The sequence below is a fragment of the Sphaerodactylus townsendi genome, linkage group LG10 (assembly GCF_021028975.2).
Source record: "Sphaerodactylus townsendi isolate TG3544 linkage group LG10, MPM_Stown_v2.3, whole genome shotgun sequence".
Taxonomy (NCBI): Eukaryota; Metazoa; Chordata; class Lepidosauria; order Squamata; family Sphaerodactylidae; genus Sphaerodactylus; species Sphaerodactylus townsendi.
In genome coordinates this window covers 65,497,016-65,520,756 of record NC_059434.1, presented here as the reverse complement: position 1 = coordinate 65,520,756, position 23,741 = coordinate 65,497,016, and the positions used below count along the sequence as shown (strand labels likewise).

The 23,741-nt window shown below is 39.9% G+C and overlaps 1 protein-coding gene across 1 annotated transcript in view; it reads left to right on the top strand.

Annotated features, from left to right (window-relative positions):
* The window catches only part of SEC24D (SEC24 homolog D, COPII coat complex component), a 61,402-nt gene that overhangs the window by 7,652 nt on the left and 30,009 nt on the right, over nucleotides 1-23,741 (top strand). Inside the window, exons 4-10 of the mRNA XM_048509021.1 lie at nucleotides 3,874-4,004; nucleotides 5,775-6,050; nucleotides 7,767-7,888; nucleotides 8,101-8,212; nucleotides 9,103-9,230; nucleotides 17,130-17,268; nucleotides 21,996-22,111. Of these exons, the coding sequence (XP_048364978.1) occupies nucleotides 3,874-4,004; nucleotides 5,775-6,050; nucleotides 7,767-7,888; nucleotides 8,101-8,212; nucleotides 9,103-9,230; nucleotides 17,130-17,268; nucleotides 21,996-22,111 (1,024 nt within the window). The remainder of the gene's footprint in view (nucleotides 1-3,873; nucleotides 4,005-5,774; nucleotides 6,051-7,766; nucleotides 7,889-8,100; nucleotides 8,213-9,102; nucleotides 9,231-17,129; nucleotides 17,269-21,995; nucleotides 22,112-23,741) is intronic.

Genomic DNA, 23,741 nt, shown 5'->3' with positions numbered 1-23,741 from the left:
AAGGTCAGTAGTGTGTCGTAGACAGCTGACAACATTTTGATTTCCATTTTCTTTATGCATGTACAATATGAAGCGCCATCTGTATGGACCTTTTCCTCTGGTGAAAACAACCGCCTATCAGTTTTCACCTCCTACACCTTGTACCACAAAGAAGCCAGTTAATAGATACAAACTAGAAAGACAAGCCAAATAAAGTTATTGACTTAATGTGATTAGGATGGCTGAGCTAGAAGTTTAGGCATGTGTGAGCACCTCCCCATGGTTCTTCCCCAGGGTGGGGGGTGCTCTGTGTCTGCCTCCAGTCCCCTGTGTTGCGAGTCAGCCTCAGAAATGGATCTGGAGGTAAATTCATTGCTCCTGGCCGTTTGATTCCCCAGTGTATGGGAATCTAGCCGCCAACTTTGTCCCTGGTGTTCTGGCCCTCTCCCTTCTTATACGGGTTACTCCACCACTGCCACCCTGTCAACCAACCCAGTACCCTGCACCTGTGCCTAGCCCTGCCCCCTATTCCCTGAGAGGCAACCTGACTTTTTCATCAGGCCCCAGCCCTTCCTGGCTGTAGATCTGCTGTTGGCCCCTTCCACTGACCCGTCTCACATGCCAAGACATGCATGCCTGCCGGGACTGGGAGCCGTGGAGATGTTCAACAGGATGAAGTTTCTTCTCTGCCCATTGCAGCCCGGAAAAGGTGTGTAAGCCCTTCTACCCCACAGCTCCCACAGATAGGCCTCCAATGGCATTGCTGGGTGCCAGGCTCCCCTGGCTGCTGAGCTATGGCCTGCCACACCATAGGACCTGGAGTGGTTTCCCTGTCCCTGTCCCCGCTACTACTGCTTTGTTCTCTGGTTCTGCTGCTCTTCCCCAGACACCGGGTAAGTCTTGCATCTGGCACCTTCTGCCCCGGTTTTGAAGACAAACCACCAGTCCATGCTGCAAGGTCGGGGGCCAGGGAGGCAGAGATGGAGGAAGATGAAACTGTGCATGGGGCATGATCTGCCCTCACATTCCCCCCTGCCCTGATCTGCCACCGCCCCGCCCCTGTGTAATGCCAATGGTGTATGGTTGGGGCACGGCACACACCCCCTCATCCCGTTGCTAGCAAGCTTCGCCTAATTGCAGGGGAGTCATCAGTGGATACATGACCAAAGATGTATTGGCAAGGACCTCTACCATAATCTCTAAGGACAATATTTTACTTATCTGTACCCTAAAAGTGATGGGGCATGCTAGATTTCTAATTGATCAGATGGATTTCTGTGGGACTGGATTGCTCGTCTGCCAGTTTGGTGATCAATCCACATTTAGTTACTTAATAAGTTCCCAAAGAAATGCATTTTTTCCTAAATATGTGTAGTTTATTCCTATTTTATACTAGTGCTGTGGAAATGTGTGCTGCCCCAAAGCCTGGATTAATCCAATACACCTTTTGTAATGCCATCTAGCTTTACAAACATTTGGGTAGTATGAATGCTGTGTGGATAAACTTAATACCTCTGACAGAGTAATAATTCATTTGGTTCAATTAAATCCTTTGCTGTGGAATACCCATTAAGAGATATATGCATAAATCAGATTAATTGAGGGGAAAAACAATTGTTTTATTTCTGGATCAAAAAAATTATTTAGATTAGAGTTCAAGGCCTAATTTGAGCCATATGTTTTGTGCAGCCATAATATGGAATGCATTCCCTGGATAGAGAATAACCTTTGACTTCCATGCCTGATTGAAAAAGATCAAAGCAGGATGTGCGTGAGGCATGAGATGAGGTTTAGTTCTGTTTCAGTTCTTTGTTTCCTTTATGGCATCATCTGATAGTGCCAAGAAAAATTTAACAATGTTACATTTTATGGAATTCATGGGCGATTAATATATGCTCCAGCATGTGTCTTAGTTTTCCATCCTGAGGAAAGCCTATTGATTTCATGTTCATTCAGTTAGCATTATTTTCTATCTTTAAACCTTTTAACTTTAAGAAATATGTATTTGGCAGTATTGCTGTGGTCTTGATTGATTCTCCCAACCACCATACCCCAAAGTTTACTTGAGAGAATTTCCTTCGTAATCATTCGTAATCATTTGTCAAAAATAAATAGGAAAAGCTTAGCATAGGTTAAGATATTGAGGACCTGGCTAGTGAAAAACTATTAATATGAAGAACAGAGTTAAGTAAACAACTAAGAGAAAGGTAATCATTGAGTCATTAAGTAATATAATTTATTTTCTGTTTGAGATTAGAATCACTCCAGTGACCTAGAGAGAAGACCCAAGTTCATTTTTAATTTTCTTTTTTAAAAATAGAAGATATTATTTAAGGCAATGCATATGGATTCAGAGAAGTTATGAAGTGTCCTACACCATGCCAATCTGAGGCTAATCCAAAACTCCTTCAGAAACAGGGAGGCTACATTCCTGCATGGGCTTATTTGCAGTTCTGAAATCTTACTGAAATTTGCAGTTCTTGCTTATGGGTGAATCTTTGTAGAACTGGGCTGTGAACTGATACTTCTGGCTTCTGCTGCTGTTTCCTCCCCACCCCCACCTTTCTCCCCTCTATGGTACTTCCATTTTCAATGTGTATGTGAGGTGGAAGGGACATTATCTGTCTGTTACAAGTCATGTTGTGCTGCCTGTCAGAGTTACATGTCCATATTGTTCTTATTATTTTTTTAAAAAAATATATAGTTCTTTTGGAAAATGATGCCTGTGTGAAATGAAAAGATCTTTGTAGTGGGGCAAGTATTTCTCCATAAATGTCTTATTTCCCAGATCTTACTGCTCTAACAGAAGACTATATAAGAATATATAAGTATATAAGAATATTATTATTATTATTGTATTGTCGAAGGCTTTCACGGCTGGAATCACTTGGGTGCTGTGTGGTTTCCGGGCTGTATGGCCGTGTTCTAGCAGCATTCTCTCCTGACGTTTCGCCTGCATCTGTGGCTGGCATCTTCAGAGGATTTTATTTGAGCACTTCACTGCCTTGTAGATCCTCTGAAGATGCCAGCCACAGATGCAGGCGAAACGTCAGGAGAGAATGCTGCTAGAACACGGCCATACAGCCCGGAAACCACACAGCACCCAAATTATTATTATTATTATTATTATTATTATTATTATTATTATTATTATTATTATTATTATTATTATTATTATTATTATTATTAAAGAGAGGCAGGCATTACATTTGCTCTGCATTAAGTGATTCACAAAGTTACTAAGAAAAATATTACGGAATATAGTCTATCCTTTCATATAGAGCTTGTTGAAAGAAGGATCCTACTGTGGAATTTTGCATCATTTAATGTGTCGCATTAATACTTATGCTTTAGTTCTGTTTTTAGATTTCTGGTTGGTTCTACAGCAATAATCTTATTGTATTGTTTATTGAATGGCCCATTTGTCAATCTTATTGACTCATTCTGTGTAATCCTCTTACAGTCCCAGTGAGAAAGACAAACTATAAACAACATAAAAAAACAAGTAACATGCCAACACACTTCCTTGATAGGTTTCCTGGCTTCTTTCATATCTATGTTTTGTTTTGTGAACTGAGCCTGCAGTCATGGCTTTTTCAGATCTTGCCTTTTAAGTGTTGATGAAAAGAATATTATGTAGATTGGATTCAGAGTATAGTCAGAGAAGATTTGATAAGGGAATGGAACTGCTTTATCTCTTCTCTCCCACTTTTGGAGGACCCTAAGGAACAGCATGGGGGACAAAGTAAGAATCTGCAATGAGAGAATAAAAACTACTCCCCAACCCTTTCTGATGGTGAAATTACTTGCCCTGGAGGAAAAATGATGTTTTAGTCTATGCTACTGTCTTAGACTTATTCTGAATTGTTATGTGATGTTACTTTGTCTCTTCAGGTATCCAGCCCCTCCACCTTCTTATTCGTCATACTACCCTCCTTCCCAAGCTACATATCCAAACAGCTCACCATCTTCGTCTGCAGTACAGCTGGCTAATCGACTTAGCAATATGCAAGTAAACAGTTACAGTAAGTGTTGCATAATTATTTGTAAAAAAACAATTGAGGGATCATGGATTTTGGTACTTTTTAAAAACAAGATAGAAAAATGTGTTTTGTTTTCAGCAGAGGCATATTGAGTGCAAATGGCGCCTGGAGGCAAATTGTCTCTGGGCACCACCACCCCCTGCACGGCATAAGCACCCCCCACGTGACCAGGAAGGCAGAAGGACTTCCTGCTGCCTTGTTGTCTTCGGGTGCCCTTGACCCCGCCCATGTCGTCATCAACATGGGCAAGGTCAAGAGCGCCTGGCTGCCACCCCGCCCTCCCTTCCGGGGAAGCCAGAAGTGACTGCAGTCTCTTGGCCTCCAAGAGCTGCTTTAATAAGCACTGAGGCCTGGGGGCGGGGCTCAGGAGTGTGTGGCCCTGCCCCCCAAGCCCCACCCCCAGCCTCAGTGCTTAATCACTGATCAATCAAGCTTATGTGAATTAAGAGCAAAGTCACTTCTGACCTATGGCGACCATATCAATTAATGTCCTCCAAAATGTTCTGTAGTTAACAGTCTTGATCAAACTTAGTATGAACAAAATCATTTTTTTGTTATCTTCAGGTCAATGTGAACTGATTTTTTTCAGGGAACTTGGACATTTCTAGGTACTAGAAAATTTCTCAGATCTGCTGAATGATAGAAATCTGATATTCTAATCTAGACCCTACTGGAACAGTTCCAAATTTTATTAGGCTGATTCATAAAAGTTGAAACTTGAAAGTTGTTTTCATCATCTCTTCACAAAGTTTCTAGTGCAAATTATTGGTTAGTCAATAAATTCTTGCCATTACTGTGAAAATGTTTGTGTTAAAATCCTCTCTAGAAGTTAGTATATTTACCAAAACCTTTCTGAGGAGTTCAGATTTTGTGAGGTTTTTATCAGGGAAAAGAAGATTGTTCCCCCTTTTGTCTCTCCAGGCATATAGATATCCTAACACAATCTTACAATACTAGAGTGATAAGCATATGAAATGGTTTCATTCATTTGACTTCCAACCATGTATCCCTGTGATTTGTGGAGCTCCTGTCAGTAGAACTGAACAGACAAGCCTGTGAAATGAAGGGAGATCTAAGTGCACATTAACGTTTTTGGACATTGAAGATATCACTCGCTCAGGCTGAATGTAATGACTTGGTGTGGAGAGAATTTTAAATAACAGCAATTTACAATAATATTAAAGAAATAATTTTTGGTAAACTCTTCTGCAAAATAACAAAATCTTACTAATGTTATAATATCAGTCAAGTAATAATTGTAAAATGTGAAGCCGTAATGACCCTTCTCATATGTTTAAGTGCTCAAATAAAGCCTTTTATTGTGAAAAGGTATGGAGTCAGACCCTTGGTTTTCAAGATGACTGTTGTCTCCTCTGACTGGCTGTGGCTCTTATGGGTCTCAGGTAGAGGTCTAAGCCTGATCTAACTGGAGATACCAGGGGTGGAACCTGGGGCCTTCTGCAAACTAAGCAGATGCTCCACTGTTGACCCCCAGCCCAACCACAAAGCATTTTGATAAAATTATTTTAACTTTTAAAAATTAAGTTGAAGGTATTAAGTAATAGTCAAAGTCATATCTAAAGAGTTGAGACCATACAAGGTAATTTTAAGGTAAAGGTTTTTTTTAAAAAAAATATTAAAGATTGTATTAATTTAATATCAGTTATTTTCTATGAAACAGATGGTAGCTGTGTGGTACTGTTATTTTAAAGTGTTCAGTTTGCATGTATGCTTAATCATGTTTTCATACAGGTCCCAATAATGCTCAAGCTCCTCCTCCTCCTCTGACTTCTGGGATTCAGCCATCTTTGCACGGTCGGCCACCTCCACCACAGCAAGCAGCCTTGCCATCTGGTCCTCCAATTTCTCCACCACCAGCAAACAACTTGAACAGTCATTGCTCTCCCCCATCATTCCCTCCAGGAGCCAGGCAGGAAGGGATCCCTGGCTCTAGCCCGCCAAATGCAAATCTGCTGCAGCAGCAACTCTCAAACCAGCACCCGGGTCCTGGATTGTCTCCTCAGTATGGTGAGTTTCATGCTAGTCTGTAAGGAATAGCTACTTTGCAACAATGATTGTGACTCTTTTGGGAGGGCACCTGGTAAAACAATTCGGAGTAGATAAGGTGTAGGTTAAGCTTGTCTTTTCTTTCCTGTAGCTTCTCTGTTCTAAATCTCCTCTGATGCTTTTTTATATAAAAAAGGAAGTAAGAAGAATGTATTAGGGGCTGATAGAGGAAAAAGCAAGATGTGTGGGCAGTAGGAATGTTGAGGATGATTTGCCATGTTTTCAAAGTTGTCTGTGTAATGCTGATACTATTTATTGGTCTTTGTGCAATAACAAGGCAGTGAATATCTAATCCTCATACAGGCTAGATTTACCTCTCGTACGTGATGTGTTTCACACGAACAGCTGTGTCTTCTGTCAACAGTTCTTTTGGTCTTTAGATCAATCCTGAAATTTGGATAGGACAAAAACTTAATTTGGATCAGAAAATTCCAATTAGTTCATTACCAGTATGCTGGCCGTTTTCTATTTCCTTTCTAACCAAATGTCTTAAAAACCAGGATTAATGTGAATCAATGCCAGATTCCTGTGAACCAGAGTGGGTGCTGGTCAGGCCAATGTGGCTAAGCCCATGACTAATTTTATGGTCAAAGTGCTGTGCTAATTATACAGCAGAATAACCACAGGGAGGTATCTGCAGGCTGGAGTGTGCTCTGGATTTTTGAGGAGCATACCACATTGTCTAAGGAGCAAGCTACATGTAAGTCCCACGTGCACACTAATTTCCCCTGAGATACTTAAGCATTTGTAGCAGGAAGGCAGATGTTATCCATGCTGTGAACCCCCCCCCCCCCCGTTCTTTTAAAAAATAGACTGGGTAGAGGCCCATTTGTAACCAGCAAAAAACCAGGAGGGAAGAATTCAAGAACCCTTTCCCTAGAGCTGTATTGCTGATCCATACCGTTACCCTGCTACTGATTATTACAGTCAAGACAACCAAGAGTTCCCTCAGTCATGGAATTTCACCATTCTTGAGGTTTGGTTGTGATGACAATAAACTTGATATAACATGGATATGTGAGCTGAAATGCTTGCACAGCTGTTTTTTGAGCCAGCATCTTGTGGGAAGGGAAGAGGACTTTACCCTTATACCCCTTTCTCTAACTGAAACTGGACTTCTCTGCTGCTATTACTGGTTTTACGGCAGGGAGGAAGGACAGGTTTTGTAAGGACACCTTTTCCCCTTAAAACTGTGTGGAATGCCCAGTGCCATTAGCAAAATGGAGAAGGAATTGAAGGGTCTATAACCTTTGTTAATGCAATCACGGTACAATCTGAAGCAGAGTTACTCCAGCTTGAGCCAATTGTTTCAAACACATTGATCTCAACGGGACTGGATTGCAATTACTCTGCATATGATTTCTTTATTAGTGAATCAGAAGCAGAAAGCCTTAGGTCCAAAGGTCAAAGCAAGTTATCATCTGATCTCTTAAAATTTCACCAGGGAATTCTTTTCAAGTGTGTATCTTTTGTGCATGTGAGAGAGAATGTGTAGGCCTCTGTGGGTGTGCACATTTAAATTGGTAGAGAAGTATCTATCAGTAGAGTATTATCTGTAAGAATGGCAAACTGTCTTAACATCAGGTGGAACTTAAAAATAAAAGCTGAAACTCCTAATTTTGGAAAATGCAACCTTTTTTAAAAATTGAATTTTGATCTTATTTTTCACTCTTTAAGGTAACTTTGCTCCTCCCATGGCAGGGGCACAGTTGTCCTATCCAGGTGGCCTTCCTTCAGGCCCTGCGCAACTGGCTGGACCCCAACAGAAGAAACTTGATCCTGATTCCATTCCAAGCCCAGTGAGTGTCAATTTCAGACAATGAGAATAGAATGATTAGTGTGGTGCCTAAAGTAGATAAATTGAAAATGTTCTGGGGAATCAGAAGTAAAAAGATCCTGTCTCCCAGATGTACTGTAATAAGTATTCAATAGACTAAAGACTGCTATAATATTTCAATGAAACTGAGGAAATTGTAGCTGTACCCTGTTAAAAATGTGTTTTATTTGTCAGATTCAGGTAATTGAAAATGACAAAATTTCCAGGGGAGGTCAGATCTATGCTACAAACATCAGAGGTCAGGTTCCTCCTCTGGTTACTACAGATTGTGTGATCCAAGATCAAGGTAAATATGTAATTATATTGAGCTTTTTTTCTAAGTGAATGTAATGTCAGTCTTAGCTAGAATATCCACATTTAATTTCTGAAGGGTCTTTAATTTTAAAAAGCACTCTTTGACCATTTCCGCACAGGCCAAAAAAGCTGGTAAAACGATGGTAAAAACAGCATTATGGGTGGGGAGTTCGCACGGCAGCCACTGCAGAAACAACACTGCAGCGATGCAGCAACACTCCAGCTGGCCCACAATGGTGTATTCGAAAATTGCTCAACGAGCACGTCTTTTCAACAATGGCGCTCCACAGCCGGCGTCATGTGAAGCGCCCGCCCCCACACTGGCGGCCCACACTGGCCAATCCTGGTGCCAAACGCCCGTGATGTCTACTCTGGGAAAAAAAGAACGCCACTTGCAAAGTGCAGCCATGCGAAGCGCTGCGGTTCAGCCAATGCGCTACCTGTCCACGGAGTGCCTGCCCATGCGAAGCTCCGTTGCTGCAGCATTTCCAATAACACCAATGGCACAACGCTGTAATTGGCTGTGCAGAAACGGCCTTTGTTTCTGGCTCCATCTTTGAAAAAGATGTGTAAAACAGTCTGTCAAAATACATTCTACAGTTATGAGATTCCATGTACTTTAAGCATTCTGCCAATAAGACCTGTTGATTTGACCATTTTGAGTAAATAACTGGTTTAAGCTAGTATTTTGTTGGATTGTTTGGGTTTGTAAAATATTTGAGATTTGATGTGGATGTTTAGTAGGATGTCTGATTATTGAGCTGATTTAATTACTTTGACTTTTAAATTTGTTTATAATGAAGCCTTAAGGAGGATGTTGAATAGGAAGGCAATATGTTATACCTTAAGTTTACTGCTTTGGGTTTCTTTTGAATATGTCAGGTCATGCCAGTCCTCGTTACATTCGATGCACGGCATATTGCTTTCCCTCATCTGCCGATATGGCTAAGCAGGCTCAGATTCCACTAGCTGCTATCATCAAACCTTTTGCCAATGTTCTCCCCAATGAGGTAAGCAAGAAAACTTCATTTTTTTGTTCAGAAATTCAGGTTTTTACTAATTGTGTTTATGCTGGTATCACAATAATTAGTATTTTAAGGTAAACTTTGGGTCTCTTAATTTAGTACCCTTCACCAAACAGTAATATATATATTTATATACAAGCCACTAGCATCTAGCTCTGTATATATCCAGGCTGGTATACAAATGAAGGTCTCTCCAGACACCTGAATTACAAATATACCTAGGCTATCCTTGGGAAACTGCAAACTCTTCTTTCTTGAGACTTTCAATCATACAACTATTAAAAGCAGGCCTTTAGAAAACAAAATATCTCTAGGCCTTTCCCTCCCTCCTAGTGCTATTGACTAACTTTCTGGGTTGAGTTAGTTGAGTTGAGTTAGTAGTTGGGTTGAGTTAGTATGGCATGATGTTGGGTACAGTCAGCCTACATGAGAATACTGTCTGTGCACATGTTTCCATATGCTAACTACAGGTAAAAAATAGGGTAACTGGCACACCTTTTCTGAGTGAATGTGGACAGCTCTGATCTCTTTATGCCGTAGCTAATAACACTGAAATAACTGGTGGATCGAAGGGGCTGAGGGAGTCCTTTGACCCAGACACCATCCTCCTGGATCACTTGAGAGCACATTTGGGACCCTGCACCCCTTCCCCATAGTTGGCCCCCTGCCAAACTCCCCCCATTGAACACACCACTGCCCCTGCAAAACCCACCCCCATCAAACCTTTTCCCCCTTTTGCACTGCACCAGCTGGCAATGCTGCTGAAATGGAGGAAAAGGTTTGTTGGTTTGTTTTTTGAGGAGGCAGCAGCATGGGGGGGAGGGCAGGGGGTGAGTTTGGCTGGGGACTGGTCACCTCCCAGACCCTGTTTTGTAGCGGTATGCTACTGACTATAATGGCATTGTGGGTTGTACAAAAAGAGCATCTGCCTATTTTTGTGAGAATTATACTACGATGGAAGGGTAAAGAAAATTCATTGGTCAGATTACCAGACAGAATTCACACTTCAGAAGCATCCTCTGAAATAAATGGTCATGCCCTGGCAAATAGGAAAGCTTGCACAGCTCTAGCCGGACCTACCAAACCTTCCGCCACATCACCTTTTCCACAAATCATCTTGTGCAGAGTTTCAAGTATGTGCTGGGGTTCAAGATAGAGCTAATTGTTTAGTTGTTTACAGAGAGGTTGCTACTTGTAGTGTGATTTTTGTACTTGTTTTTAAATTTGTTGTGAACTACTGAGTCCTATGGATTGGAACAAAAGTGGAATATAAATAAATGTCACCTTTTCTCTATTGATTTATTAGTTCAGGCAATATAGTTTCTTTTCATTTTTTCCTTCCCCGATGGGGATGATATATGATGACTATTTATAGTTATTGGTGAATATGATATTATTGTTTGACATGACTTATTTTTAGCAAGCCACTGCTTTAGCAACAGGCTATAAAAATAAATGCTAACAGCTATCATGCTAGGCCAGGCACTCTCCAAGTTTGTTTTGGAGATGTATGAATCTTTGCCAAGCTTGGATAAACCAGATGATCTTTGTTTAACATTTGATTCTGCTTGCTGCTAATATTATCGGTGCTAGAGGTACATATTGCGATGTGTGAGACTTATTTCAGTTCCAAATAAGATATGCGTATGTGTGTTTTTGCAGTATCTAAAACAAATGTAAGTTGCCCTTAGAAGTATTCAATAGAAAGTTCAGTGTAATAGCAATGCAATTGCTTGCTTGGCATTCCTTCACTAACCCTATGTCTTGTTTATGCATTTCATTAACTTTTTTATTATACCGATACATATACTAAAACTTGTTTTGGTGTTTTGACTGTTTATCACCTTGTGTGGAAAGGTGGCATAAAGTGTTTTAAATAAAAAAAATGCTGGCTAGTGAAAAGTTAAGCAGGTATTTTACTAAACATTTTTATCTTCAGACTATTAAAATGTTGTAATCAATGTTGTGGGCCTAAGTGTCATGATTTTGTATTTGTGCAAAGTAATTTTTATATGCGTTAGATTTAATGTTTGTTTAAGATATTTTGAATGATAAATTCTTTTTAAAAGGATATGTGTGGCAAAAATTAAAGAAAGCTAAAGGACTATTAAATATAGTAGATTATTAAGTTTAGGTTTAAGCATGCATCAGCCTTTCTTTGGGTTTTCCCACCCCCCCCCCCCCCGCCCACCCAGCAACTGTTCTGCCCACCCTTCAGGCCAGAAGGCCACATTTCTTTTTTTTAAAAAAAAATTCTTTAAAAAAAATTAACACTGTAGGTCTATTGCAGGAGTGATAGACTACATAAAACCTGTTTTTTTAAACCTCCCAAATGGAGGTTGCAGACATAACAAGGAAGAGGGGGTGGGCAGAATAGCAGTTCTGCTTAGCTGTTCCTAAACTTTACAGATAGAACAGAAAAATGCAGGAAAACCCCACTGGGAAGCAAACAGCCTTGCGGTAAGTACTGGATGCATAGTGGGCATGTGGGTCAGTGGATAGAACATCTGCTTTGCATCCTTAAGGTCCTGGCTTCAGTCCCTGGTATCTCCAGTGAAAGCAATCAAGTAGTACAAGCAATCATGCTACAAAAGATCTCTCCCTGAGACCCTGAAAGCCTCTGTTAGTCCCAGCAGACATTACTGATTTTAGTATCCTCTAATTCTGTATAAGGCAGCTTCATGTGTTTAGTGAACAATATGTTCTTCATATTCAACCTATAGCAATTGTAGGACAGGCAAAAGGTGTTGTGGCAAAATATTTGACTGCATTACAGTAACAATAGGATGGCCCCTGTGAATGATTTTGCTAACATTATCATTCCATTTTGAGTTGCCAAAGTTAATCATAGTAATAATAATATAATAAACAATGTAATAAACTACGTAAATGTGAAACTTTATGCATGGTGTGATGAGCCAACCCCTGGGTACTTACCAGGACACAGAGGACTCTGAGGCAGAACCTGAGGACACAGTGCAGCCAGAGTTGGCTGCTCCTGGGGAAGACCAGACAGCAGAGCCAATGCCCAGTCCTTCCCAGCCTGATGACATACAGGTGGAGAAGCCTGCAGATCCTCCTAGGGAACCCAGTGGTGAGCCAGCTGTTCATAGGAGGCAGAAGCAGAGGCTGCTACTGCAGAAGCACAGAAGGCGTGCTCGTTTGGCAGTAAGGTATGGGAGATTAGAAGTCTCTGCATCTGATGAGGACTAACTCCTCACAGAATCCAAGCCCCCTGAACAAGGTATTCTAAATAAGCCTTGCTGTGAGCTTGCTTCTGCCTGGGTGCAACAAGTGTGTTACCTTTTGCCGCTGTGTGCCTGGTTCTGCATTGATTCCTAGCCTGCTCCTTGGTTCTCCTTGATCTATTGGACTGTGACCTGACCATGCCTTGCCTGCTGCCTGCCTTGACGTATTGGACTGTGACATGACCATGCTTGTGCTTGCCATCTGCTTTGCCCTGTGGGGTCAGACCTGGCCATGCCCTGCCTGCTAGCAGCACACATGCCAAATAAAAGGACAGCTGTTTTTAAAAGTGTCATGAAAAACTTTTATGGACTTTGTTAAATGAAATAGCACCCTTCTTTGTTAATTTTACATATACTTAACCAAGAAACGGTACTAGTCAACAGGTCTCCAAAATGTCAGCTAGCATAAGCAATCAGAACGAAGATACTGAAGGGAGAATTAACAAACCATGTATACAGAAGTGACAGGTAATAGCTAATAAATGAAGCTGTTGTTTTAATTCTGTTATTGGGAAGTCTTTAAAATAACTGATGGCTGACGCTTCTCACTTTTTAATACCTGATGGCTTTTACTCAGTTGACATATTTGAATTAGTGACATTTACAGCTGTAAATATAGTGTGAACAACTTGATGTATCTGTGGTTTCATGCAAGCTGCTACACTGGGGGGCCCACAAGCATTTGCAAAAAAGATTTCCATTTCTGCTCCATGTCCCTGTTGGTAATCAATGGTGAAAAAAGAAAGAAAGAAAAAACAAACAAATAACTTTCAAACTAACAAAATCTTGTTGTGGTGGGTTTTCCGGGCTGTGTGGCCATGGTCTGGTGGATCTTGTCCCTAACGTTTTGCCTGCATCTGTGGTTGGTATTTTCAGAGGTGTATCAGAGGGAAGTCTGTTACACACTGTGTCCAGACACTGTTACACACTGTTCCATACTGTAACAGGCTTTTCTATGTGATACACTTCTGAAGATGCCAGCCACAGATGCAGGTAAAATGTTAGGAACAAGATCCACCAGACCACGGCCACACAGCTCGAAAAACCCACCACAACCAGTTGAATTAGGCCATGAAAGCCTTCGACAGTACATTTAACAAAATATTATTCAATGCTCTTACCTAGGATACATCCATTGGAGTATCCACCAAAAGAACTTGAATTAATCCAGAGTGTCCTGGTGCTTTGGAACTCACTCTGGAAAGAATCCTTGAATTTGCTTCTCTGAATCCCAGTGCGAACTACATTTAAGGACAGTGATGTAGCGTCAATGAGACCGGGTGGGGCGCGACGCCCCGGGTAGAGCAGCGGAGGGAACGTGACTGGGACAAGGAGGGGGTGTGGCAGGGCGGGGACAGTTCCCCCTCACTCCGCCTCTGTTTAAGGAAACATTCATTTAAAATGCTACTCAGGTCATTTCCACACAAATTATCTGTTCAACTCCTGGGAGCATTTTTCCAACCGATGTGATTGCCAATAAGATTTTAGCCCCTTCTGTGTGAAGATATAAGAGGAAAATCATTTCTCTTCAACAGAAGGGGCCAGAGACTTTCTTTAAAAAATGAAAACTGGGGATTTGTTTATTTTTTCTTTCTTTTTTGTCAGTGATTACCAACAGGAACATTGTTTGAGCAGAAATGGGAAGGGGTTTTTGTTTTTTTTTGCAAATGGTTGTGGAAGCCCAGAATGTAGCAGCATGCATGAAAACACAGATACATTAAGCTGTTCCCACTGTATTTACAACTGTAAATGTCACTAATTCAAATAACTGAGCAAAAGCCATCAGGTATTAAAAAGTGAGAAGTGCCAGCCATCAGTTATTTTAAAGACTTCCCAGTAACAGAATTAAAACTACAGAATCTTTTATTAGCTATTACCTGTCACTTCTGCATACACAGTTTGTTAACTCTCCCTTCAGTACCTTTGTTCTGATTGCTTATGCTAGCTGACATTTGGAGACCTGTTTTCTAGTACCGTTTCTTGATTATCATCTTGCATTCCAATTTCATGTTCCCACTTCTGTCGCAACTGCTGACCTTCCCTTGATGAACAACATGGCCCAACGTCCAAATAACAATTAGCACTTCAGAGCTGAAAGGTGGCAGCTTGTGTTCCTTAGTATTAAGCACCCTGGCTTCAGCTCTGCCATTGTTAGAGTCTGTAGTCATCTAGTCTACTGTCCAAGCAGACTACAGTTGGAGAAGAGAGGGGAGAAATATGCTCAACACAGAACAACATAATTATAGAGAAGAAAATAGTGCTTTGAAGATAATATATACAGAAGATATTGTAGGAAGTGAATGACTCTGCCAACAAAGATTTTTGAAAATTCCATTTGTGAAATATCTAGTTGCTCAGTAGTCTACTTATTTTCAGCATTCAATTAGACCAGTGTGTTGTAACACTATAAAAGTGCCGGTGACTGTATTACAGAATACATTACTTTTTGTGTAATAATTTGCATTACAATCTGCTCGCTCTTATTTCCTGATTGAAGAACTTCCAGATGCTTTGGGGGGTATTAATTGTACAGATTGTTCAAAATTAAGAAGCATTTTTATATAGAACAAAATGGCTGAATAGTTCTTTGAAAATGATTGTAAGTCCTTATGTCTAGGGACTGTTAAGATTTTTTTCCAGCTATTCTAGTATCTACTCATAGATACCATAATAGCCATTCAAGTGGTGACACTGACCATGGAATGTCGGCATAAACCTTTCACTTTATGCATTAGCCAACGTTGTCATGGTTCTCTTGGTTTTGTTGTCTCGTTTTAACGTAATTGGCTTTACTTGCCCTTCTAGTGTCATGGTATGCCAGTGGGGTATTGTACCCATTAACCATCTATGAATGTGTTGACCTCCCAAGCATGTATGTGTTGCCTCTTAGCAACATGCAAGTTAAAGATAAAAGAAGATGAGTATCAGCTATTCCTGGAATAGGGCTGGGTTTTTCTTACTAGCAATATAAATATTATGATGCAGTTACACTTAAGAGAATCTTGTCTGCTAAGGCAACTGATTTATGAATTTATGAATTTCATAGACTTGTGTGATAATGTCTCATTGACTACATTATGGTTGGATTGTACAGAAGATTTCCATATGTGCAATAGCTAAAATGATTCCTTGAGGTCTGTTTATGGTAAATGAACCGCTATCTTTTACACATGTACACAAGGTACAGTTTTGCAAAGCTAAATACATCCACCTGTTGTTCATTCCATTGCTGCGTAGGCAGATTGGTATGTAGTTAAAAAGTATATTAAAGCACTGTGCTGCTGCAGTTGTGCTAGTGCCTGTGCGAGCGAACTGAGCTCAGTACATTCTCCTTTCTGCCCACCCCATCACTGGATCCAACCCTTTGTTTGTTTTTTCAAATATTGTGATATTATATCTGTATATTGCTAATGTAGAAGGAAAGGATGCCTATGACTGTTAACACAACTGTAACCAAAAGCTTCAAAGTTAGTGAACTGTGCATTTCTAATAAGACCATCTCTGATCTCGCCCTATGTAGACTTGAATGGTGCCTGCATGACTTCTAAACTATGCTAACAGTTTATGTGTGGTTTTATCATTTAAATAAATTATTAGTTCCCAAATGAATCCAATATTTATTTTAAATAGAGACAAAATGGATGTTCGTAATATTAGCTGTGAATATATCTGTTTCCCCATGATAAACATTAATATAAAACGTGATAATAAGATAAATTAGTAATGGAGGCTGGATATTTCCCAACCTCATTAGAAGGTGATATTTGTCTTGCTTTCTTGAGGGCAGTATGACTTTTAGCTAGCAGAGACTGCAGTAAACAGCCCTCTGAATTATTTTCAAATCCTAGTTCACAGTGACACCTACAGAGGGTGTGGTGTATAAAACTTCTTTCTAAATTGTACACCATCTACACTGGTAGCTACAGTTGAGATTTTAGAAGTTTGAATCTGCTATTTGTTTAGGCTGATCAAATGACCGAATAAAGAACCTGATCTATACATCTATTTGAGTTGAACATTGAAATTTCAGACTGCATTTCTGGTATTTCTTGGCTTTTGGCCCCAATTTTTTTTAAAAGTTCTATGTGTATGTGTAAAAGCAATATACTTCATTTTATAATAACCTGCATTTAGACCACCCCCCCTCCAAACTGATGACACAATAAATCTGTTAGTTTTTAAAGATGACACAATAGTGTTTTGTTTCAATTATACCTTTAAAGAGGTACCTTCTGTTTGAAGCGCTACATCAGTTACAGTTATTCTGGCCCCTTCCGCACACGCAAAATAATGCGTTTTCAAAACACTTTCACAACTGTTTGAAAGTGGATTTTGCCATTCCGCACAGCTTCAAAGAGCACTGAAAGCAGTTTGAAAGTGCATTATTCTGCATGTGCGGAATAAGCCGTGAGACCAAATAAACCAGTATTTTTTTAAAAAGGTATGCAGCCTGTATTCATTTATCTTGATTCTATTCTGCATTGGTAGGCATGAGGCAGGGATCAAGCTCTGGAACAATGAATGCATCCAAAGTCAAAGAGTTGGTTTTCCATTATTAAATTGCCATTTTGAGACTGATGGATGGTCTCATGAAGGTTTTTTTTAAATAAATGATATTGTTTTCCTATTTCTGCAGACACCACTTTATTTGGTAAACCATGGGGAAACTGGACCCATTCGATGCAACAGGTGTAAAGCATATATGTGCCCCTTCATGCAGTTCATTGAAGGCGGAAGAAAATACCAGTGTGGATTTTGTAACTGTGTGAATGATGGTAAGTAGTGTCCGTTTGATATATTTTCCAAAATTATCAAAAGAAACACAGCACTATTTATTACAAAAAATATTTTGTTTTGCTTTCATCCCAACTCTAACTGCATTTATTTGTCATGTTGCTTTTAGTCATGTTGTTTTCAGTGGAATTTACTTCAGTGATTTTTAGTGATTTTTTTTAATTGCAGTCATTGCTATTTTTATTCTGTTGAGTGTGCAGTTGCTAGTGCTGCTGAACGGAGGTATTTTGAAAAGTGTTGCTTTCTGTAATGGTCTTTGTTAATAAAATGGCAAACTGTAATGGAAGCATGTTATAGAAAATCTTCTGAATCAAAGGATCCAGTGCCCTCCTGCAGGACATTACAAGCTAAGAAAGAAATGGATCTAAATTGCAACTCTCTCCAACACATGTATTTCCCTGTTCAATCAGGCCACTGAATCCCTTGCTGTCATTGGCTCTCTGAGTTTTTATCTGGATTGAGTTTAAATTTTCTCACTCTCTTTCAGTTCATTCTTGTGACTATGGGATGTGTACAAGGATACCACCATTTAATGTGGATTCAATAGCAGGGAGAATTTTAGTATCATCTGCATACAGTCACTGATAGCCTCACCTAGTGGTTACATGTAGATATTTAATAGCATAGCAGACAAAACTAAATCCTTAGCATACCGTACGGCAACTCCTGTATTACAGGTATCAGCTTCCCAGTGTCACTTCTGAAATCTGCTTTCCAGAAAGATTTTCCCAGCCAAGAAATGTTAGTGCTCTGAAAGGTTCAGGATAATCAACAGATAACATTCTCTAACTGGTCATAATTTCATGATATTTACATTATATTTCTTCCAAACATATCCCATTATCTAAACCATGCTGATTCCTAACTTAACTTGTGGCCAGTGCTACAATTGTTGCTCTTCTATTCCTCGTGATGAGGAAGCAGGTTGGCATCAGTTGTAGGCACTATTGCGACACTGCTGAAACAGTACCCCAGTTGCAGCAGAAGAGCAGCTACCACAAGATAAGTAGGGTTGAGTGGCAAATAGATTGCTGTTTTTTCATTTGGGTTATATATCTGAACCAGATAACAACTTGGAGTTGTTCACCTTTGTAGGAAAGGTGAGCAGTATGAGCCAAGAGAATACAGATTTTTCTTTATTTGTCTGTATCTTCAGGTGTAACAATCCATTGAATTAGCTATGATTAACTAGCTAACAAAGCTTCCAGTATAGACTCTGATATCAATATAACAGCCAAATCAAAGCAGTTGTAACTCCAAAAAGCTTCACAAATACATTGTAGGGGGCTAGAGGAAGTTCCAAGTCCTGAAAGGAAGTTGCACTAGCCTGTTAACAATGGCCTTTTCTGCATGAACAGCTTACCACAGATTTTCCCAGTGATCTAACCTTGGAAATGTTTTCTGTGAAATCATTCCATACACCTCCTTTCCCCCATTATTTTGGGTTTTTTACTGCTTGTTAATTTCCTCATGCTAAAAAAACTTCCCCTGTCAATTTCACTTGCAGACGCAGTGTAATTTTGCCTTTATGTTACATTGCTAATGGCAGATGAAATTGACAAAGCTGATATAACTGACCTGGCTTGTGTCTGTGCCCTAAAGTTTCATTGCTAATATGATATGACAAAGAGAGAGAAAACGGCTTTCGAAAATTGAGAATGTGGGGGAGGAGAAAATGACTGAAGAGGTCGACCACATGAGGAGGCATGGATAAGGGCCATATGTTTGGTGGGGCAGAGGAATTTCCAACATGATCACATGCTTAAGGACCATTTCCAACATGATCACATGCTTAAGGACCATTTCCAACATGATCACATGCTTAAAGGAAGCTGGCTGAGGAATGGATTTTTTAAAAATTGTGGTAAAAGTGCTTGAAAAAACATCAGAGAAAAAATTAAGGGAAAACATTTCTGGAACCAAATGAAGGAAAAAAACAGCAGAATTCAAATTAAAAATGTAGCAGTTAGTGGCAAGATACATTGTAAACTGGAGAGTCAGCAGATGTAATGGTTAAAAGCGGTAGACTTTAATCTGGAGAAGTAGGTTTGATTTCCCACTCTTCCACAAGAGTGGCAGATTCTTATCTGGCAAAACGGGTTTGTTTCCCCACTCCTATAAATGCATCCTGCATCAGTCCCACCTATCTCCCAAGGTGTCTGTTACAGGGAGAGGAAGGGAAGGAGTTTGTAACCTTCTTTGAAACTCCTTAAATTTGGGAAAAGCAGGGTATAAATCCAAACTCTTCTTCTGGTGTGGAGTAGGCTAATGTTGAATAGCTCCATTCAGTGACATTCTGCAGGAATGTTAAAGGAAAAGTGTTAAAGGAAAAGTGTGATTTTTTTGTTGCCAGCCCTTTCAAATGTAAGCAAATGGATCAAGAAATATATTTCTGACTTAAAGTGTGGAAAAAACCAAAAGGGTTTATATTGCATTTATATGAACTTAGCAAGGATCACCAAACAATTTAAATATAACTTACCGTACTTGAGTCAATTTGGTCACGTCAGTTCTGTAACACGATTCCAGTAATTTATACCTCAGATGTAATTTTATGGAAAATAGGGTGTGTTGTTTTGTTTTCTGAATTGGCTGAATTTTACTCAAATGTTTTGTTTATCATCTCCCTTTATGACAGTAGGTTTTAATAAAACAAATCATCATACGTTTACTGTGCAAGAATTAACTTTGCACAGAAGATGCCATCCCATATTTGTCGAAGTGCAATTGCATGTGACTCATAAGTATGAGCTCCTAAGCTTTGGCTAGATCCCAAGATTTTGCCAGAATGAGACTTTCGAGACATTTGTATCAAGTTGGATTTCCCCAGCTGGATCAAAGTGGCACAGAGCTTTCCCAAATACAGTAATCTTTTCAACTCTGAAACATGACCCTCCAAAGACTTGTGCCAATTCTTGTCTGCTTCAAAGCTTAATTTGTGGAACAGAACATAGAGGGTCGTTGGCTACATAGGCCGTTATTCAATATTCCGTTTTCACAAATGCCAGCTATGTGCATAGCAATAAATTCCATTTGCAATATCAGTTTTAAATAATAATGTGCACTTATTTAGTGCCCTTTCATTTTAGTTCTTCTTATGTACAATACCAAGGAATGCCATGGTTGCTATGCAGAGGCTAGCAAAAGCAAACAACCTCTGCTTAATCACTTGTCCTGAAAACCCTACAGGGTTGCCATAAGTCAGCTGCAACTTGACAGCAGGAAAAAAGTGTGCAATATACACTGACACAAAGATTTTCAGTGGGGGAAGGGAACGGCATGGTGCAGCGAAAGAAGTGGGTGCAAAATCAAATGTCAAGCATTTCAGCATCCAGCTGAACCAAATGTAAGGCTTACCTTCTAAATATAAACAAACATAGCTTCAAGTGTTCATCTGCACTGTCGCCACAAAGTGTTCCTGACTTTCATTGTTACCAGTGCTTCCATTCTTAAATTTTTGAGGGTACAATCTACATTAAAGAGGCCTTCCTGAATCTGTAGCACAATATCTTCTCTGCACTATCATGATCCATTTGAAACGTGTGGGTGACAAAGGAGGTTAAATATACCGCTTACTGTGCAACCCAAAGAGTGGGGTGAAGCCACCTTGGAAGTGGTAGAAAGGTTGCACCATGTAAACTGGCATGGATCCTGGCACCAGTGGACTTATCTGGGAAGCCAGCCACCACAGCGCCCAAACCCAGAAGTTAGTGTGGTGGCTGACTGCCACTGCAAATGCCCGCATTGATGTGGAGTGGGGCGTTTTCAGGGGTGGAGCCGACTTTAGTCAGTTCTCAAAGGACTTTCGACCTGAGAATTCCCCCCTTTCAGTGGCATAGACTTATACTTGGGAAGAAAGGAGTTTCTCTTCTCCCCTAGTGCCCACACCACCAATTGCACCTTTGGAGGCAGCATCGTGGTGCAGTCCCTGGCCACTGCTCTACCTCGCCCGCTTGGATTCGGCTGCCCCTCACACATTCTGCATAGTACCTAAAAAGTGGTCTCACCATTGGTCAATCTCATCCAGTGCAATCTATCCCGACTCTCAGAGACTTTCCATAGGATTGAATATGGGATCTAACCAATATATTCTACCACTGTACCATGAACATGTACCTTGAAAATCTTATTGGTCTTGACAGTGCGACTGGACTCGTATCGAGCCTCCTACCTGGCTATCCTCTGCAGCTTAGCTTGTATAAAGACTCTAAGATTCTATTAGGAAAAATGGATGGGAAGTTTCTCTCTCTCACCTTTTTTTAGTTAATTGAAAAAATTACAAAATTATGTGCTTGGCAAGTATTGAGCTGAGAAGTTAGGAGGAGGTTTTATATGAATGGAATTCCAGTGTCACAAACTATGGCCACAAAGTGCCAATGGCTATAGCGCACTTGCAGTATTAACAGCTATACAAAGATGCTTGGTTAGGATTCTGAGATTTTGACTGGGCGGATGAAGTATATTGCAAGTGAAATGTTGGATTTAATTTGTCTCACAGAGTTTTCAAGGAAACACAGTGCTAGAAGATGCATTGCAGAGTTTGATCGAGCAGAAAGACTAGTGTAGAGCCATGAAACTTAATTCATTTCCTATATGAAATTTAACTACTAGCTATTAGCATTTTAAAGTCATGCCCAAGAGGTTCTATTTGTTCATCTGTGTTTCACAAAGGAAGAGAAATCAGCTTTCTTGTTTCTGTTTTCTGTAGTCCCTCCATTCTATTTTCAACATCTGGACCACATTGGCAGAAGAATAGACCACTATGAAAGGCCAGAGTTATCTCTGGGATCATATGAATATATTGCTACTTTAGATTATTGCAAGGTAAGTCTGCTCAGCTTGAAAACATTTTGTAGTGTGTGTGCCAAATCAATGTGAATCTTTTACAGGGGGAGGGAAGGCATGAGATTACACCGGATATTTAAAAATCCCCATGTACTTTTAAATATATATTGGAGAACTAGTAGCAGGGTGTTTTAGAAAAGCTTAAATCCAGTTAACCGTTCATAGGACTGCCTCAGCAATTTCCATCTACAATCTCACAACCTAGTCAAACTGAATGTTTTAAAATTGATTGTAATCTGAATTCTAATTATATAAGGTATCATCAAAATAAAGTTGTGTGGTAAACTGCAAGGAACCTGCGTAAAGTTAATTGTCCATTACTTGTAGGTTTGCAAAGTGATCTGTCACCTTCAAGAGCCTCTCCATTTGTTTCAGTATAGTAATTATATCCATTTTTTCTAGCACAGATTACTTTCCACCATTGACATAACTAGAGAAGCCTAGTTGTTTCACATTGTCTGTATGTGCATTTGAGCACTCACAGGCCTTCTGGATGAGAATGTGTGTGTTAAAATTCCCTTTTAAAAAAATCAGCTTATGGACTGCCTGCCATACTTTTTTTCAGTGACAGTCCATACTGTTGAGGTGATAACTTGTGTCACTAATGTAGTATGTTTGTGGTTTGGGAAGGTTATGTTCAGTATAATAGAAGTACAATAATGTACTTTTCAGTATGTTTAAAGGAAAACCACATCTTTCCTTTGTGCTTCAGTAACAATGAGGATGAACAGTTAGGGAACACGTTAACCAGTAACAGCTGTTGAGTAGTGCTGTGCTTTGGAATGAATTTAGCAAATGTGAAGCTTTGTACTTTTACTGTAAATGTGGCCAAAATCTTTTAATATACAGTTATGGAATTTAACATGAAGTATGGTTCTTTTTGATTGCAAGGCTGTTGCAAATTCTGAAATTGGAGCAGCTTTTAAAAGCTCAGTTCTCCACTTGTTGCTGTAGTTCATTTATTTATCTGAGTGCTCTGGATTCATATATGTATGAGCAACAGGCAGATAAGGGTCTTATAGGAAATCTATGGCTTAAGGTTTGCTAGTGGAAAATCTGTATGCACCATTGCATTATAGCTGCACTTCTGTCTTAAGTGTAATGTGAAATTTAATTTCATGTTTCCCTATTTGCAATTAACCTGTGAACGTTTAGATAAACTTTAGTGAGTAAATCAGGAGGCAGAAAGTCGCTTTCATGCAACACTTAACTTGTGCTTGAGCCTGGGCTGATAATTTGATAGTGGAAGCACCATGGGAATCTAGGCAAAGAGTGTGTTTGAATTCAAGAAATATCCTGTCCTGGGCTTTGGGAGCTGTTGTTTATCATCTTTATATTCCTAGAGCAAAGGTGACCCCACAAGTGATTGAAAAGGATATCTGATATCTCAATTGCTTTCTCATAAATTGTCCTGGCTCTGGTTCTTTCTTCAGAAAAGCTTTGAGAAACATTTTTTCTGTGTCTTGAGTACTCACACAGTTTCTACTGTATCTTAAATCTTAAATCTCTAATGCAATTCATTCTCCAGGCTCTGCTGAGAATTGAATGGAAGTAGTGGAAGTGTCAAAATGCATTTGAATCACATTTTTGTTATGCTCGTTGAGGATGC